The 20,245-nt window shown below is 38.4% G+C and overlaps 1 protein-coding gene across 1 annotated transcript in view; it reads left to right on the top strand.

Annotated features, from left to right (window-relative positions):
* Positions 1–20,245, top strand: part of spock1 (SPARC (osteonectin), cwcv and kazal like domains proteoglycan 1) — a gene marked incomplete at its 3' end in the record, with an annotated part of 213,118 nt that overhangs the window by 169,284 nt on the left and 23,589 nt on the right. The window contains exons 4-6 of the mRNA XM_084430669.1: positions 939–1,053; positions 9,040–9,172; positions 12,568–12,682. Coding sequence (XP_084286795.1) covers positions 939–1,053; positions 9,040–9,172; positions 12,568–12,682 — 363 coding nt within the window. The remainder of the gene's footprint in view (positions 1–938; positions 1,054–9,039; positions 9,173–12,567; positions 12,683–20,245) is intronic.

The following is a 20,245-nucleotide window of genomic DNA, read 5'->3' as shown; positions in this document are numbered from 1 at the left end:
CCTTTTAATTATGAGGTATTTATTTATGTATGTGTGTGTGTGTGTGTCTGTGTGTGTGTGTGTGTGTGTGTGTGTGTTTGTGCTGTGCTGTGCTGTATTGAAGGCCAGTTGGCATGGCTGCGCTCCAGACGAACAGCAGGTTGGCATCAAACTTCCCCGATGAACACACACATAGACATGTGAAGGTCAGAGGGAGTGATGGAGTGTTTGACTTCTGTTAAACCCACCTGTGTGATCCAGTGTCACACACACACACACACACACACACACACACACAAGCAGCAGCAGCGCTATAATGTATGTTTATAATAGTTGTGTATGTCGGATAAAATTCAAATTGAATTTGCTCTGTAATAGATGGCTGAGAAACGTGTGTGTTTTCTGACTGAGATGAATGTCTCACGAGTTCTCGTAATGATCTCCGCACACGCGCTATTCCTCCTCATCCTCCTACTTCCTGCTGGAGGAACTACATTACCTGTGTGAAAGAGGGAAAGATGGCAGAGCACGAGACAGTGTTTCTTCTCGTCCTCCATTTGTCAGGAAGTGTTTACACTGAGCTATTGCTCAAAGTCAGCGCAGTGAGTGTGTGTGTGTGAGATGATAAAACATTTGCCAGAAGGCTGCTGCATTGTTTCTCCTGTGTGTTTGCCAGAGTAAAGCTCTCCTCTCCTCCATCAGATTCTCTCGCTTCCCTTCATGCCATCTGACTGAATCTACTCTGTTTTTCTTTCCTGGAGAGGCAAAACCGAAACAAAAGAACATGAATATAAAAGATGAGAGAGTGTGTGCGTGTGTGAGTGTGTGTGTGTTTGAGAGAGACATAAACACAGATCAGATATCAGATGAGATAAAGGCTGGTTTTAGGCCCAGAAATATTTCGTTTTATCATATCATAAACTTGTGAATTTTAAATGAAGTCTTTCTCTGTCTTTCAGGGCTGGACAGCACTAAAGACCCCTGTCTGAAGGTTCACTGCCCTCCTCACAAAGTGTGTGTGAGCCACGACTTCCAGACGGCCATCTGCACCAATCACAAACCAGCACAGCACAGGTAAGACAGGTGTGGGTGCTGAGATGGAGGAAGGTAGAATGGGACAGATTGTTTAATCAACTAGAAAATAAACATTTGTCAAGACAAATTTTGACTAGTTTAAAGGTTATTCAGTTTGGCAACAGTTATATATGCCTTACGGAGTGGTTGCTAGGTAGTTGCTAAGGTGTTTTGGGTGGTTGCTAGGGCAAGGGTTTAAAATCTTTGCTACAAACCCCTAAATATGAGGGACCTCATCCTAATATTAGGAAATATAAGGCAGCCACATAATTGTATGTGTAAAGACCTAATTTATACAGTGAAAAACTAAAATTATACAAAAAATGTAAAAACGTATTTTGTTTTGTGTATATATATATATATATATATATATATATATATATATTGTTGTCCTACTCACTATAGTACTTTACTGTTAGATGCATTATTTTTTTATTTAAATTTATTTATTTATTTAAAAATTTTTTTGCTAACACTTTACAACAAGGTCCCGATAGTTACCATTAATGCACTGACTAACATTAACAACGAGCAATACATTTGTTACAATATTTATTAATCTTTGTTAATGCTACTGATACAAGATACAACTTTTGATTTGAATAATGTATTATAAAATTAACTAAGACCAATAAATACTTTAGAATTGTTAGGTCATGGTAACTAATGTATTTAACTAATGTTATCAAATGGAACCTTATTGTAAGTGTTACCATTTTTTGTTATTATTTATTTTAATCAATTATTTATTTATTTATTTAAATCATTTATATATATATATTTGTTTTATATATATATATACACTCACCTAAAGCATTATTAGGAACACCTGTTCAATTTCTCATTAATGCAATTATCTAATCAACCAATCACATGGCAGTTGCTTCAATGCATTTAGGGGTGTGGTCCTGGTCAAGACAATCTCCTGAACTCCAAACTGAATGTCAGAATGGGAAAGAAAGGTGATTTAAGCAATTTTGAGCGTGGCATGGTTGTTGGTGCCAGACGGGCCGGTCTGAGTATTTCACAATCTGCTCAGTTACTGGGATTTTCACGCACAACCATTTCTAGGGTTTACAAAGAATGGTGTGAAAAGGGAAAAACATCCAGTATGCGGCAGTCCTGTGGGCGAAAATGCCTTGTTGATGCTAGAGGTCAGAGGAGAATGGGCCGACTGATTCAAGCTGATAGAAGAGCAACTTTTACTGAAATAACCACTCGTTACAACCGAGGTATGCAGCAAAGCATTTGTGAAGCCACAACACGCACAACCTTGAGGCGGATGGGCTACAACAGCAGAAGACCCCACCGGGTACCACTCATCTCCACTACTAATAGGAAAAAGAGGCTACAATTTGCACGAGCTCACCAAAATTGGACAGTTGAAGACTGGAAAAATGTTGCCTGGTCTGATGAGTCTCGATTTCTGTTGAGACATTCAGATGGTAGAGTCAGAATTTGGCGTAAACAGAATGAGAACATGGATCCATCATGCCTTGTTACCACTGTGCAGGCTGCTGGTGGTGGTGTAATGGTGTGGGGGATGTTTTCTTGGCACACTTTAGGCCCCTTAGTGCCAAATGGGCATCGTTTAAATGCCACGGCCTACCTGAGCATTGTTTCTGACCATGTCCATCCCTTTATGACCACCATGTACCCATCCTCTGATGGCTACTTCCAGCTGGATAATGCACCATGTCACAAAGCTCGAATCATTTCAAATTGGTTTCTTGAACACGACAATGAGTTCACTGTACTAAAATGGCCCCCACAGTCACCAGATCTCAACCCAATAGAGCATCTTTGGGATGTGGTGGAACGGGAGCTTCGTGCCCTGGATGTGCATCCCACAAATCTCCATCAACTGCAAGATGCTATCCTATCAATATGGGCCAACATTTCTAAAGAATGCTTTCAGCACCTTGTTGAATCAATACCACGTAGAAATAAGGCAGTTCTGAAGGTGAAAGGGGGTCAAACACAGTATTAGTATGGTGTTCTTAATAATCCTTTAGGTGAGTGTATATATACACAGTTTTTAGACTAATTTCCCCCTGGACCCTAGCTAGAAAACCCCTGCTGAACAGCTGTTTGGTGCAGTTGATGCATCTTTTACCAGAACAAACTAACTAGTCAAACCCTGAACCCTTGGAAGCTCAAAGTGTTTCTCACTAGTCAAGTCAAGTCAAGTCATCTTCATTTATATAGCGCTTTTAACAATGTAGATTGCTTCAAAGCAACTTTACAGAGATAAACATATAATTTAAGGTAACAGATTGTTTTGGCTTTATAGCGGTTCTTTAATAAAGTTATTTTCCAGCTAAAGTTAGTTTTGATTGATTCGCTTCCGTGGCAACGATCATTTGTTATTAAATTAGGGGCCGCTAAGACGACACACAGACTTCAAACGCGAACCTGTGATAAACGCTGATGGCGTTCACATGCGCATTAAGAATTGGTTGTATAGTTATGTGCGTTTGAATATATGTCCGCAGGTTTGTAATTCCCTACAAACCAAGCCTAAACAAAGTACTGGTCTTTCCTTATACATTTTGATACAGAATTTAATTTAATTTTGTCACTTCGGGGTAGGTACGCGAAACGAATTTCCCGACAACGCTTTAACTGTAGAGTGTAACTAGTAGCCTAATTCTTGACCAATTATTCCATAACCATGATTACAAATGAGTTCTAAGCACTAGATAAATGAGCATGTGTCCATGTCTTTAATCGGCCTCTGAGGTATTTACACTCGGGAAGCTGCTCCGCTTCTCCAGGGTCACATTAACATTCTATTGGTGCCTGTTGTGAGTCGTTGTCATAGTGACAGCGGAACATTGAGGGAGTGTCATTGCGGCCTCTTGACTCTGCCCTCTTTATGTTTTGGTCAAACAAATATTAATTGTGTAATGGCCATTAGAGCTGGTCCAAGAGTTTACGAAGCTAAATTACTAACGCCCTCTTACATATGCGAACACAAAGAGCATGCTGGCAAGGCAAATATCACATCTCCCTGAGAGATAACGACATGCTGATCCGATTAGAAAGCCAAGCGCACTGCGAGCGGGTGATAATGCTTTCCTTAGGAATTATCACTGCATTGGTCAATCTATCATTAATGACCAGCACATGAGGTGTAGCTGCCGCTTCTGATCATTAATTTACACCTTAAAACACGGCGGTACATAATGCATGAAGAGCTCTGCTAGATTATGCACAACAAAATAACACGTTAATAAATCATACGTAGACCCACATGGAATCTGCACACTTTTTTTCACTGTTTCTACACTAATTGTTAAGGACAAAGTGTTAAAAGGAGCTGATATTGGTAGTGTTAAAGCATTATCAAATTAGTGTGCTCCCTTACAGTTTCTCCCATTCATAAGTAATAAGTGTGCACCTTCTTTGTACATGTATATCTATAGTCTTTGATTTAACGGCACATATTGAGACGAGGAGAGCTGAGTCTACTTCAACATGTTCTGATAACGTTATAACTCTTAACTTGTTTTCTTAATATTTCTCTTGTGGTCCATATGTGGTGAAAAAAAAAAATGAGAAGAGAAGTATTTCGTGTTAAACAATTTGTTTTTTGAGTAAGCTTTAAGAAGAAAGCTAATCTAACATCTTTTATTATCATCGCATTGCCTCGGTTATGCGGTGATGCGATTAATATTAAAAGTAGCCTAATAATAATAATAATTATTGAGCCCATGCTGGGCCTGACATGTAGCATTATGCGTAACACGAGTTTTAACCATTAGTGATGAGTTTTTAATTGAGGTGTAATTATGAAGAAGTGACTCATGCTGGTTGTATGAATAGACTGCATTTCCGCAGTAAGACTGATTTGAGAACAGATCCAACACAGCAGTGTAATTTCCACTTGCAAATATACTTCAATATAATGCAATGAAGTGTAAATTACAGATAATGTAATGCACACTAATGTGCTGTAATATACTCCATTATACTATATCTCACTCCATTATCCAGCAGTTTAGTACGTAGACTTTAAAAGCGTTGGCTGAAGATGAGCACTTCATAGTGACCAGAGACAAATTCTCCTCATGATCAGTCAATAATGTTTGTGAATTTGCCGGATGGGTTCAGAAGGACTGGGAGCGAGTTCAGCTTATTACACAGCTCTCTGGAGGACACGACTGTGATTGGTCACCCGCAGCATTTGGCCAATATTTTTGTATAATGATGCTAAACTGTAGACACTACATTGGCCATTGGCCCATTTAAATGATTTCCTAAATAGCTGTGCTAGTTTAAAATCATATCAATCCATACTCTCTTTCTCCTCACGTAATAAAATAATTTAAACTCAAATCAATATTTCATGTCTGCTTATTTGGTTTGTAGGCAGTCGTGTAATAAGTGAGAAAATGTACAGTCAGATGGTTATTAGCAGAACATAAACCCCTTCAAGGTGACATGAGACAACCCTGGTTATCCTTTATATATAATGAATAAAATAGAAAAGAAAGATTTTTAAAGAAATGTAATATTTTTATGGTGGAAAGACGGTTTGACTGTAACAATACTAGAAGCATGTGGCAGGGGATCAACAACATCAGTTTAAAGGGAATAAAAACTCTGTGAAGACGGACGAGCTAAATAAGTTCCACCCTCGGTTCGAAGGACATAACACCACCGTCAGAAGAAGTTCCCCAGAAGAAGTTCTTTCACAGTCTCTTTAGCGGATGTAACCTGATCCTTCCATCCAGACAGCATTCCGAGTCGCATACTCAAAGCATTGGAGCACCAGTTAGTGGATGTTTTTACAGACATATTCAATCTCTTCCTCTTCTTATCTGTGGTGCCCACATGCTTCAAAATGACCTTCATCGTGGCTGTACCCAAACAAACTAAAATCACATGCTTAACTGACTGGCGCCCTATTGCTTTAACCCCTATTATTAGTAAATGCTTCAAAAGGCTGATCAGAAACTACACCTGTTCTGTGCTGCCTGCCAAACTGGACACACTGCAGTTTGCTTACCGTGGCAATCGCTCTACTGATAATGTCATACATTACACACTGCTCTCTCTCACCTAGAAAAAAGGAGCACATATGTGAGAATGCTTTTGTAGACTACAGTTCAGCATTCAACACCATAGTGCCCTCCAAGCTTGACAGCAAACTCTAGGCTCTGGTTCTGAACAGTTCTCTGTGAAGCTGGATACTGAATTTTCTGTCAGGCAGATGCCAAGTAGTCAGAATGGGTAACAAGAGCTCCTCCCCAATGACCCTCAACACTGGAGCTCCGCAGGGACTGCATGGACACACACAGCTCTAATACCATCTTCACATTCGCTGATGAAACGACTGTAGTAGGACTGATCACCGGCGACAATGAGACGGCCTACAAGGAGGAGGTGAATGCCCCAACTCATTGGTGACAGGAGAACAACCTCTCCCTCGATGAGACGGCCTACAAGGAGGAGGTGAACGCCCCGACTCATTGGTGCCAGGAGAACAACCTCTCCCTCAATGAGACGGCCTACAAGGAGGAGGTGAACGCCCCGACTCATTGGTGCCAGGAGAACAATCTCTCTCTCAATGAGACGGCCTACAAGCAGGAGGTGAACGCCCCGACTCATTGGTGCCAAGAGAACAACCTCTCCCTCAATGAGACGGACTACAAGCAGGAGGTGAACGCCCCGACTCATTGGTGCCAGGAGAACAATCTCTCCCTTGGACCAAAAAAGGACCAAAGTGTTAGTAGTGGATTCCAGGAACATACAGGACACACCCCCATCACCATCAACAGCACACCAGTGAAGAGGTTCAGCCACTTAAAGAGCATCCGGACAGACATTGTTGGAGGCGAGCTTCCCTCCCTCCAGAACATCTACACCAGGCTGTGTATGAGGAAAGTGTGGAGGATCATCAGTGACTCCGGCCACCCCAGCCTTGGACAGGCAGACGGTCCCGCACCAGCCGGCTAAGAGACCGTTTCTTCCCACAGGCCATTAGACTTCTGAACACTTAACTAATGGCCCATCAATACCAAAAGCCCCATAACCACCAACACAGCACTTCTTTGGACTAGACACATCATACACTTCTAACACTTCTACACATCTTTACAAAAAAAAAAAAAAAAAAAAAACATATGCTCTTATGTGTATACTTTACTTCATACTGTATTGTGTATATTTTGTATTATGTGTATCATTTGTATTTTGTACAGTGTATCTTTATTGTATTTTGTATATTTTATGTACATGTCATGCCTTGTAAAGTGCACTGTCTGGAGTATGTACCAAAGACTTCGTCCCACCACTACACTTCTGTGTTATGGTGGTGTGACAATATAAGGTGATTTGATTTGAAATGTTTCTTGATCAACAAGTCAGCATATTAGAATGATTTCTGAAGGATCATGCAACACTGAAAACTGTGGTAATGATGCTGAAAATTCAGCGTTGCATCACAGGATTAAAATACATTTTAAAATATATTATAACAGAAAACAGTTATTTTAATACCATTTCCACAATATTACTTTTTTACTGTACTTTTTTAAAATTTTTAAATCAAATAAATGAGGCTTTGATGAGCATAAGAGGCTTCTTTTAAAATCAAAACGGTAGTGTAAAAGCTAACCACAAACAAACATACCCGTTTATCAAATCTCTGATATTGTCACTCGTCTGTTAAGGGAACACGCCGACTTTTTGGGACTTTAGCTTATTCACCGTATCCCCCAGAGTTATATAAGTCCATACATACCTTTTTCATCTCTGTGCGTGCCGTAACTCTGTCTGACGCACCCACCGCTAGCCTAGCTTAGCACAAAGACTGGAGGTAAATGGCTCCAGCTAGCATACTGCTCCCAATACGTGACAAAATAACGCCAACATTTTCCTATTTACATGTTGTGATTTGTATAGTCACAGCGTGTACAAATAACAAGGTCACATGAGACACAGCCATCTTCTCACCGTATACATACTGGGAACTATATTCTCAGAAGGCGAAGCACTGCTACTTCTGCGGAGTGATTTACTCCAACTCTGAGCGAACTCTCTGCTCCTCACCACGGGGCTTCTCAATCACTCCGCCCAAGTAGCAGTGCTTCGCCTTCTGAGAATATAGTTCCCAGTATGTATGGACTTATTTAACTCTGGGGGATACGGTGAATAAGCTAAAGTCCCAAAAAGTTGGCGTGTTCCTTTAATGTGCTTCTGTCACCTGTGAGATACAGACAGTGATCATGTTTGTTTATCTCCTTCAGATGATCAGACTTCACGCTTTAAATGAGATATTGACATTTTGACTGTGAACAGGAGTGACATTTTAGACATCTTTTGTCATGTTGTAATATGTGTGTGATATCTGATCAGCCAGTGCTGTGTAAGATTTGATCTCCTCATAAAATCCGATTATCCTCGGATTCGACCGCTAGCTGTTAGTAATGTCTGTCAAATCTCGACTGGGCTGTTGGCACAAGACTGCAGATAATCAGAGCTAACTTAGCATGCTAGTCAGGGCTTGACACTTACTTTTTTCCCAAGGAGCACATGTGCACCTAGTTTAAAATATTTAGTAGCACAATACAAAATCTAAAGTGATACAAGGACACATTTAATAGAGGGATAAAATGAAACATTTAACAAAGGATTTAATTTACTAGTACACACACACACACACACACACACATATATATTAGATTGTGTAAACATTTTTTTTTTTACAGTTATAAACTGTAGATAAATGTTTCATTTGACCGTGTATTAAATCATTAAATGTGTCGTACTGTATATAATAAAAATAATAAAAAAAATTATGAATTTTCATGGCATACATTACATAAATTATATAGAAATCCAAATCAGTTACTAAATAACAAATTTTTCTATTGGAAACTCTTCTGAGGATTGAATCTGTGTTCTGATATCAAAATAAACAAATATATGCCTTCATTTGTGACACTTCCCACTCATTCTCTCTCTTCCTTTCTTTAGTGTTAAACCCAGGAACGGAAATCTTCCCCATAAGCGTTGGATGGGAGCTATGAATCATGGGAAATGTAGGCCATGTCCTGTAGTTCACTCCACCTCAGTGTGCGGCTCGGATGGACACACATACTCCTCAAAGGTGAGATATTCATAGAAGTTGTTCTCAAATATGTTTTTAAGAATATCCGTTTTACTGATGACTTTAAGAAAAAAAAAATTGGAATACAAAATATTCTTAAATATATTTAAAGTTGGCATGAAATGGAAGTTTTGATAGTCTTTTCTTCGCTACTGTGACATCATGTACTTGAATGAATATCCATTTTGATTTCATAATGTCTTTAAGTTAGAAAATAAGAAGAAATTATTTTACTCTTAAGAATGTTTTATGAATCCAGCCCCAAGTGAGGTACGAGTTCAATCTGATCACAGGAATTTAACCTGAACACCATCAGACGCAGGATCACTGTGTCCCAATGAGGAAAGAGTCACCTTTAAATTCCAATATCAGCGCGCAGCTCTCTCTCTCCTGGTGTAAATGATGCTGTGTTTGGTGATGGATGGTTAGGTGGATGAACTGTGTCCGCTGTTGATATTGGATTCTTGAGTCCTGCGCAATCTCCCCTCAAGAACAGAGAGAAAAACCTGAACCTCCAGCCCAACCTGTGCCTCTCGTCTATGACCTCACTGCTTTAACCCCACCCACTCCATTTCCTTCCCTTCAGCCAGAATGAAGTCAGATGTGAGAGATGGAGTGAGAGAGAGAGACTCAGGTTGAACAGACAGAGGAAAGGGTTTTGGACAGATAGAGAAATGAACAGCACATGGACACGGCAAATATTTGGACTGCCCTTATTGGGCAGCTTCTGATATTTTCAGCTGGAGAATCAGTAACACTATATAGATAAAGATTATCATAAATGAAAACATCCATGAAAAAAAAAAAAAAAAATGTAATTCTTGTAAGTGTAACAACAAACAAAAGAATAATAAAACAATCTGAAACTAAACTGAAATAAAACCAGCATACAAATAAAATTAAATATTTATGCACCATTAAAACAAACTGAAACTAGACTGAAATAGAAAACCAGCATACAAAATAAAATAAACATTTTCAAGCTATGCTGTAATTACCTTGATGCAGACTTTTTTTTTTTTCTTTTTTTTTTACTGTATTTAACTACACCTAGACAGATGAATAGATAGCTAGATTTAGAATACAAGATTATAATCAACAAAAACATCCATGGACAGTAATTTTCATAAGAAAAAACAAAATAAAAAATGTATACATCATTGAAACAAACTGAAACTAGACAATTAGAAAACTAGCATATGAAATAAAATAAAATGAAAATAATAAAATGTAAAAAATCAAGCTGTATACCGTGCAGACTTTTTTTCTAGATGAATGGAGGAACGGACGGGCGGATAAATAGTGTGTTGGTGGTGTTTCAGGAAGAGTAGATACACACAGTCCACTGAAAACTCACATGTAGTCAATAAAATGATTTGTAAATGTTCTTTCGTTTTGTTTGCATGTATTATAAGCGGAGTGTGTCAGAAACAGACGTTAAGATTTTTCGCTGACAGACGTGATTCATTTATTCTCTGAATGCATTTGTTCATCTGAATCACAGCATAGCCTCTTTACTGAACAAAATACCTTTTCAGTGTTAAAATTAGATACAGGTCTTAAAGGAGTCATGAACTGAGAAATCCAATTGTCCTTGGGAGGTCAATATACTATAAGAGGTCATTGTACTATACAAAAAATAACTTCCTTGTTAGTCCAAAAACAACTTTTATTGAAACCAAGCTCAGAAAACGTCTTGTTTTTCGGGTTTTGTCACATTATTACAGAAAACAGTTATTTTAAAATGTTAATGTTTAAATCAAATAAATGAGGCTTTGGTGAGCATTAGAGACTTCTTTCAAAATCAAAACAGTAGTGTAAAAGCTAACCACAAACAAACATACCCGTTTATCAAATCTCTGATATTGTCACTCATCTGTTAAACTGCTTCTGTCACCTGTGAGAAACAGACAGTGATCATGTTTGTTTATCTCCTTCAGATGATCAGACTTCACGCTTTATAGGAGATATTGACATTTTGACTGTGAACATTTTAGACATCTTTTGTCATGTTGTGATGTGTGTGATATCTGATGATCAGCCAGTGCTGTGTAAGATTTGATCTCCTCATAAAACCAAGCTCAGAAAACGTCGTTTCGGATTTTGTCACATCATTACGTATTATTATAGTGCGAGGAAAGGCCGCCTCTGCAGAAGAAGATCAACACCTACTTCTACACCATTGCCTCTTTAGCCCCGCCTACCGATTTTTTCCGAGACAGAGATTAATTGAGAAACAAAACCACAGAGAGGATTGCAAGATGTTTTGAAGTACCAAGTTGTACTTGGTACAACACAGTCTCTCCATCCTTGTGATCCTAAAAGTGTATTTTGAGTGTATCCTAAAAGCAAAATATTTCTTTTTCGAATTGCCTGAAAAACCACCTCATGCGAGCGTAAAACTTTTTTGCGATAAATGGGAGTTTTTTTGCGAAATTGACCCAATCATATCAGTAGGTGTTTTACTTCCAAGTCTTGAATAGTTTTTTTCCCAGTGTCTGAAAGAGAGGTTCAAAAACAGGATAGAAAAATTGCTTTTTACTCTAATCTTGATAACATAAGTGGACTTCTGAGAACATTATAAAATGTGGGGGGGGAAAAATGCATTTTGTGATCCTGTCACATTTCACATTATTAGTGTCATTTTAGTTTCATGTTCTAGTTTCCCGCCACTAATCAGTTGTCATGGACATTCATTTAACGAGCGCACCCGTCTGTATTTATACATTATCACTGTGTATATAAATTCCTCCTTGCATTCAGCTCTTGGTCTGACATTGTCCGTGTGTAGCATGCTTGTTTCATATCTTTGTGTATTGCTTGAGTTTACTTTGTTTTAATAAATGCACTTCAGTTTGAAGTGAAGACATTACAGACCCTTTTAAACTGTCAGAAAAGTTCTCTCTTTATTCTGTCATTATGGAATTATGAGCATCAGCACAGCAGCAAATGTCCTTAACACACAGATTGAGCTTAAATATGGAAGCAGATGTTGACAGATTTAACAGAAGAAATAATGACAAGAATATTCTATTCTAAAGCTCACATTTTTAGCATTTCATAAGGGGTCGCATGTCTCAATATTAATCAGCAGGACTGTCTGCTATTTGCTTAATTGAGTCTGCTTTGAAAAATTATTATGTATTACACTTAATAAACCGTTTTAGTCTTTTAGTCTAATCATGACATCATCTTTAATTAAATCCCAAAGAACAGATTTTGCACTGCCTCTGTGCGATTAGATCTGATGAACGCGATCACCCCACTTCAAAGGAACTAAAATCATATCATCATTTCTCTGGAAACAGACTCATGAGAGATAAAGCTCAACGGTCGGGTTAAATGTGATAATGTCTCTAACTTCACTACTCAGAATCCTCTTTGTTCTTCCACAGTGTAAACTTGAATTCCAGGCCTGCAGCTCTAGTAAGAGCATCTCTGTGAAGTGTGAGGGTCCGTGTCCCTGCCTGCCAGGACCGGAAGTCATCAGATCACACACAGAGAAGAACGGTGAGTCATTTCCTGTTTGTTAGGATGCTGAAAGGACCCATGAACTGTCTGAACAGAGATTAAATCTGGAGAAATGAAGACAAAATCTTATTACACACTGCACATAGATCCAGTTTGTTTTAGAGCTGAAGTGACCATCTGCACTGTAATTTTACAGGTGATGTAATTGTTCTGACTGATGTCAATATATTCTGCATTTCTGCCTGGTTTCTATATATCAAGAGATTACCAAACCTTTTTGTCAGCCGAACCTCTTTGACTCATCAGAGCAGGCAATGTTTTTCCAATCTTCTATTGTCTAATGTCGGTGAGCCTGTGTGAATTGCTGTAGCTCTTCTGCTTCGAGCTTCAACATGTTGTGTGTTCAGAGATGTTCTTCTGCAGACTTCGGTTGTAGCGAGTGGTTTTTTGAGTCACTTTTGTCTTTATCAGCTGAACCAGTCTGGTCCTTCTCCTCTGACCTCTGGCATCAACAAGACATTTTCTCCCACAGAACTGCCACTCACTGGATATTTGATCTTTTTTGGACCATTCTCTGTAAACCCTAGAGATTGTTGTCTGTGAAAATCCCTGTAGATCAGCAGTTTCTGAAACACTCAGACCAGCCCGTCTGGCACCAACAACCATGTCATGTTCAAAGTCACTTAAATTAACTTGCTTCCTCATTCTGATGCAGATCATCTTTTTCATGTCTACATGCTTAAATGCATTGAGTTGCTGCAATGTGATTGGCTGATATGCATTAACAAGCAGTTGAACAGGTGTACCTAATAAAGTGGCCGGCGAGTGTGTATATATATTAGGCTTGCTACGATAGTCGGCGTTACATGGTGTTCAGTCGCAACACCGGTTTCATCACTTGCCCACTGTTTTTTTTTCAGTTTTGACTAACTTAGCGTTTTATGATCATGCTCTTATTAATGTGAATGCTTTTAATTTAAACCATTCAAGCGTGACAAGACTAAAGAGCGCTGTAAAGTCCTGCCTATTACACACACACACACAACCCACAGAAAAGACGTGCGTCAGTATCGAGTTCTCTTTCGGGCTTGAACAACATAAAACGAGTGTACAGCTTATATACGCTCAAAGGCTGTCCGAATTCGCTCACTCGTTTTCATTCACTCCTTCAAGTGAACAGTATTAGTGGACTAACGTAGGGAATAGGCCTAAGTAACTTAGTGAATGAGGGCTTAGGGGGTGATTTCGGATTCAACCCATGTTCTCAAGCAGTGAAAAATAGAGGACACTGACAACGCGCTGACAGATAGGACCGAGCAGGTCCTATTAAATTAATATTTAATATGAAACAAAGTCTCAACTTTCAAATTTGGTCAGTCAAAGAAAATTAAACAATAAATAGGACTACCGTTTTGTGGCTCTTTAATGTGTCGTGACAGATTGCCTCAGTTAAAGCCAAGTTCAAATCCACCGACGTTAATCTACTAACTCTCCTGACTGCTTTGTTGGACAAAAATGGTGGATTTTGATTGGTCAGACTCAGATCGCATGTCAATCAAACTCCCTGCAAAGGATGAATTGACGCTAATTTAAAAGTGAAAGTGAAGTGCACACCCGATGAAACCGATATTACCGGTGTTGTCACAAGTCGATTAACCTTTTTCAGAAATCTCCACTTTGGCTGGAGTTTTTAGAAATAATCGTTTTCTGTGATAAAAACGGGGTGTAAATGAGAGGCCTAACCGCAGGGAAATATCTGCGTCTTCCCTTCGTGTAAACGGGGCCTTACTCTGAAGACTTTTAAGTGCAAAAGCATTTTAGGACTGAATGATTTGGGTGTTCATAACTGGGTTTACTCTTTAAAAGAACCAACTCAAGCCAAAACGTTTTAAAATCAGTTTTAAAGAATCTTTCTGCTTGAGTTTTTCATAGGCCACATTCACACTGGTTTCCAAAAATCTCATTTTGATTTAATTTTAAACGAGCTGTGCGTGTGGTTTGGATTGGGTTTGTGAAAGTAGTATTTGGTGTGCTTTTGCTGTTTTAGAATACAGAAAAATAAACGTATTTGAGTTGGACACTGCAAAACATTTTTGCTGCCTGTCTGAACAAACCGAAAGAGACACATTAAAAAGCCTAGAGAAAGAAAAACACTCAGACGCAAGAAGTTTTTTTATTGTGTGTGTGTGTGTGTGTGGTTGTTTGTCCTGAGGGAAAAGTGAATAGTGAATTTAGTGTTTTGGGAACAACCCTGGACATCATGGGAACAAGGTTTCTGGAGGAATTGAAATACAAAGAGAGAGCGATGGAGGCATGATGGATGAGTTAATGTGACGTTCAGATGTATTATTACCCACAGGAAAGAACATGTCAAATGAAATATTTGTAACATCTAGGGTTAAAAATTAAATGAAGAAAACATTTGGAAAATGTTTCTCCTAAAAGAGACCAAATAAGTCACTAGTTGTCAGAAGTCAGGAATCTCAATATAAACTCATTTCTCATCAGATGATCTGAACTGCTCCTCATTCATTTTATCACTCTATACTCATACTGATGACTCATTTGATTCTCTATTTTAATGATCTCGATATTGATTGTTAAATCCCAAGATCGATCTTTTAGCCTAGTTTCAGCAGGAGAACCGATTATCTCTTCCACTTTACTACAGTTACAGCATGAAATAAACAGGAATGTATGTTGAAAGATACCATACAAGCGGTGGACCAATCACAACACACTGCTCCAGCCAACCAATCAGAGCTCATTGCACTTTTCGGAAGGAGGGGCTTCATAGAGACAGGAACTAAAACAAAGTGTTACTGACAGACTGGGAAGAGAGGAGCTGCAACAATTGAGAATATGTAAAAAAAGCATGAAAACCTATTCTATAGTAGAGCCCAAAAACAAAATCAAGGCATAATTGGTTCTCTTTAATGTATATTTGAATGAATGTGAAAAAAGTCTTATTACAGCCACTGTGTAAATGTTTATATTTGGAGTAGAAACTGATGAACTGAGAAATCAAATTTCAACACTGCCTTTTTTGCTTTTATGAGTTTCATGTAATGCGAGAATCGGTGGGCGGGGGATTCTCGCATTACATGAAACTCATTATAATATGCAAAACTGTTATCCAATCATAGCAGTGGGAGTTTTCTTCCAAGTCTTCAATGCGGCACGCCCATAAAAACCAAGCGTTTCAGAAGCTAAGCTCAAAACCAGGGTAGAAAATAGCCTCTTACATATTCATTTTGATGTTTTTGAATGTAAAAACCAAGCGAAAGTCACAAGTTGACCTCAGACAACAATATAAAAAAATGAAAAAAGCCAGTTCATGACCCCTTTAAATATAAAGAAATTCTTATGTGCAGTTTAAATGTTAATTATCAGTTTTTGAGTGTTATAGATCTAAAAAAAGAAAATAGCAATACATCAGTTTTATTTGAGAGATTTATTTTTTTTCTTAAGAAAAATTGACATACAAATGAATCGACATCAAATCAAGATTGGAATCGAATTGAATCAAGAGCTTGTGAATCGGAATCAGATTGAATCTGTATTACTTACATGATGTGTTTTCTTGATGTGTTTTGATACATCAGGCGGTTATTTTAAGGGTTTGTTGTGTGTGTGTGTGTGTGTGTGTGTGTGTGTGTGTGTGTGTGTGTGTGTGTGTGTGTGTGTGTGTGTGTGTGTGTGTGTGATTTAGATTCATAACCTTTAGTCTGTTTGCACTTATTTCCCCAAAGGCTTCCCCAACAGAACAGTCTCTCTGTCAGTTATGCTGCGATATCTGAGCAGAGATGAAGGTTCGTTGTGATAGGAACGTTATGATGTCTGTATTTGTATGACTTCAGATCACTGACATGATCTTTAATTGGAAAAGTGCTGCATGCATCAGGAAGCAATTACCACAGAAAGAGAGAGACTGAAAAAAAATATGTCATTTGAAAGTCCATTTTTCTCTCATTTCCTCCCGTCTTTATCGTCTCACGGCCTCTTCTCTTTCTCTTTATTTGACCTGTTCATCTTGTTGTGTCATTTTATCTCTGACTTTCATCTTGCTCTCTTTTATGTGTCTCTGTTCTGTATTCAAATGTAGCAGTTATTCCACGGCGTCAGGGCTCAGTGTTCGCATTGAGGAAATCTCTTTCTTCTCAGCGTCTGTCCATTATCTGTTCTTCTGTTTTCGGCCGTGTGATTCTCAGTGGAGCTACAGTGTAGTGAGTGACAGAGGGCAGGACTAGGGGCCTAGATACAGAAAACGCAAAATCCAGTTTATAATAAATTGAATTTACTGTAGGCTAAAGCGCAGAATTATTATTATTTATTTATTTTAAATGAATAAATCAAAAGTAGGACGGTACATTTAATCAAGTTGTGATATGGACTAGTGTCTGTGAATATTAAACCATAAAAGGACTGTTATTAAAATAATTAATTTAAAGAAAGTTTGACAACAATACATTAGGCTATAGAATGTACTATTCAAAGTAATATTATACAATTATTAAAACTTTATATTTTAAGGAACATCCCACACATCTTTTAATTTTGACTTATTTTGTGCAGCACTTTGTTTGCCACAAAATAAATTACATTTTTACAATTTCATTTGATTACATTTTAAAAGATTAATCAAATTGTAAATGATTTATGCCTTCATATTATTACGACCATTTTTGATAATGTATTTGTATTAAATCATAAATCCAGAAAAAAACAACACAGAATTTGGGAACAAAATGAAACGTTTCATAGGACACTATTATTGTGATTTTTTTTTAAATAAAGTATTAAATGGTTAACGTTTCGTGAATTCAATTGTCATGTGTAGATGAACATGCACGAATCAAAGATAAATAAAGAGTCCCTGTAAGAAGCGAGGAGAACACACGGGAGTATCAGAATCACATCTACACATTAACATAAACAAAACCTGACAAAGAAACTGAGGAAAGTGAGGGAACATAAAGCAGGGAGTTAATGAGTAGGACAGAAACAGGTGTGTGGGAAATAATTAACAGCCAGGGAAACTAACTAGGGAACTAATGGCCCGTGTCCACTGGCGCGAAGAAGAGCGAGCGTTTTCAGTTCATTCTCATGGAAATTGAGCTTCACGCTCGTGTGATGCATTGTGGGATTGACAGCGAACCGGAGAAAGTGCCGAGAGCAGCCGGGAGCATCAAAAGGTTGGGCAGACTTTATGCAAATATCAAGCCAATCGCTGTGAGGTTCAGGTAGTGACGTCTGTCTTGAGCGATTAAAAATGTGCAGATTGTGCTGGAGTTAATGCTGGATTTAGTGCACAAATTTGTGCTATAAATATATTAAATATTGCAGTTTGGATGCTTTCATTGTGATTATACTGACTGGGTTTACAAAAGTTTATAAAACTGACAGGATATCTTTACTTGGGGCATTTGGAAACAAAGCTTGCCTTTTCCAAATGTAATCGCGTGCATATCTGATGATTATATTGCCTTGTGTTAAAAAAAAAAAAAAAAACATACATTAAACACACTCGCTACTCGATTGTCGAATGACAACTAAACTAAAACAGGACATGACAGAGCATAACCATTACATCAATTGATTAGATATGCTTTTTAAACGGTCAAATTTAATTAATTAAAATGGAACCCAGAAAAACTGAAAACACTGAATTTGGGAAAAGAATACAATGGATTTCATAGGGCCCTAAAAAGGTCTTTTTCTTAAATGTTATTGTTAAAATGTTTTATGACTGTAATTAACTAGACTTGCCAATGCCTAAAATGTAGTTTAACTATTAAAACAGAATCCATAAAAATTCAAACTTAAAAGAAAAAGAAAAATTGTAATGGAAAAAATCTAACAGATTTATCGCGGTCCTACAGGAGATTTACATTTTTAGCCGAGACTGTTATCCGAAGCGACTTACACGAAATTGAACCCATGATCTCGACCGGCTTAACCACAGAAATTCCTGGAGAGACTGGAAAAGAAAGACAAAGAGGTGGAGATGATTACAGATGGAGCCGGAGGGGGTGGAGATGGGCGATGGGTTTGTCAGGATGAAAGGAGGGATGGAGACGGAGAGAGAAACGAGCCGGAGAGAAACACAAGAGATTTTTCACTCACAGCAGGAGAGAAAAGTGAAAAATAGAGAGATCATCTGAGAGAAAATACTGTAGAGAGGTGTGTGTGTGTGTGTGTGTGTGTGTGTGTGTGTGTGTGTGTGTGTGTGTGTGTGTGTGTGTGTGTGTGTGTGTGTGTGTGTGTGTGTGTGTGTGTGTGTGTGTGTGTGTGTGTGTGTGTGTGTGTGTGTGTGTGTGTAAACAACACTCGCTCATTATGTTTTGAAGAATCGTTTTTCACGTTTTACTCTGCAATATAATACAACACTCACACGCTCATCTTTCTTCATTGGGCCTTAGAGGAAAAATAGCAATATGAGTCTTTCAGTGGAAAATTACATCCACTGAAATCTGTGCGTCAGTGATCCTTGTGTTTCTAGGTCATTCTGTTACGCAGAATATCTTCATCTCCCCATCATATGTTGGATTAAATAGATGTAAATCACATTTGTTATTTGCTTTTATAACAAAATTACGATTAACTGAACACAAGGTATCATGTCCCAAGGTGAAGCACTTCTGAAATTTATTCAGAAATATTATTAATCTAAATGAATTGTTTCCAACAAAACGTGTTTTCTTTAGAATATTGTTTTAATTGCTAATTGGTTTTTCATAGTCTTGTTAAATCCCTAACCAAAGCCAGTTGTTTGATGACATCATCCTACAGGAAGTGACATATTTTCTGCTGGGAGATCAGCAGCGCAGACTTTAGGTGTGTTCGACATCGGCTGCGGCTGGATGTAACCGATCGGCGAGAGTAGCCGCGTGCAGGCGGGGAGGAGCTGCAAACAGAGACGTGAAGTCGGACACATTCTGGTTCCCGTAGTGACCGCTCACGTGGTGTTTGCATACTTTACCACAGCTGCAGTGAAATAAATGCAATATTTGCCAAATAATACACAGATGTTTCAGAGCCATTTTCATTCATACTTTATGTACTGCTTCATACAGCGTCTGTTTGAACAAGAATAAAGTTCAACATAAACTAGCTACTATCAATGAAGTGGAGTCTACGTTTTTTAATCAGTTTTAATTTGATAAACATGACACAATATAACATCGCAACAACATGAAAAGAGTGTTTACTGTTATAAAAAAATGATTTGTGAGCTTTAGAGGAACTAAAGCTGTTCGAATAAACACGAAACACACGTGATCGTTGTCATGCGGTGAATCCGGCCAATCGTGGAACAGCAGTGTCGTCATCAGCCCTCGTGCAGCCGCTCTTGAGAAGCTGCGCTGGCTGAGTTCCCCGGCTACTCTCGAATCGCTCTCGCGGTACTTTGATGGCATACGTCACAGTCACGTGGCGTCGGTGCTGTATCAAGTCGGACAAAATTTCTAACCGGCGTGCACTGCTTCAAGTCAGCCGCCGATCGGTCTGCGCAGAGCTGCATGAAGTCGAACAAGCCTTTTAGTTTCCCTACTATTGTTTGAATGATAAAGTTATATTTAATGTAACTGAGCTTATTTCAGG

Source organism: Rutilus rutilus (genome assembly GCF_951802725.1).
Source record: "Rutilus rutilus genome assembly, chromosome: 14".
NCBI classification, from domain to species: Eukaryota; Metazoa; Chordata; class Actinopteri; order Cypriniformes; family Leuciscidae; genus Rutilus; species Rutilus rutilus.
Note: the sequence above shows the minus strand (reverse complement) of the source record. Positions and strands in the feature narration are given on the sequence as shown.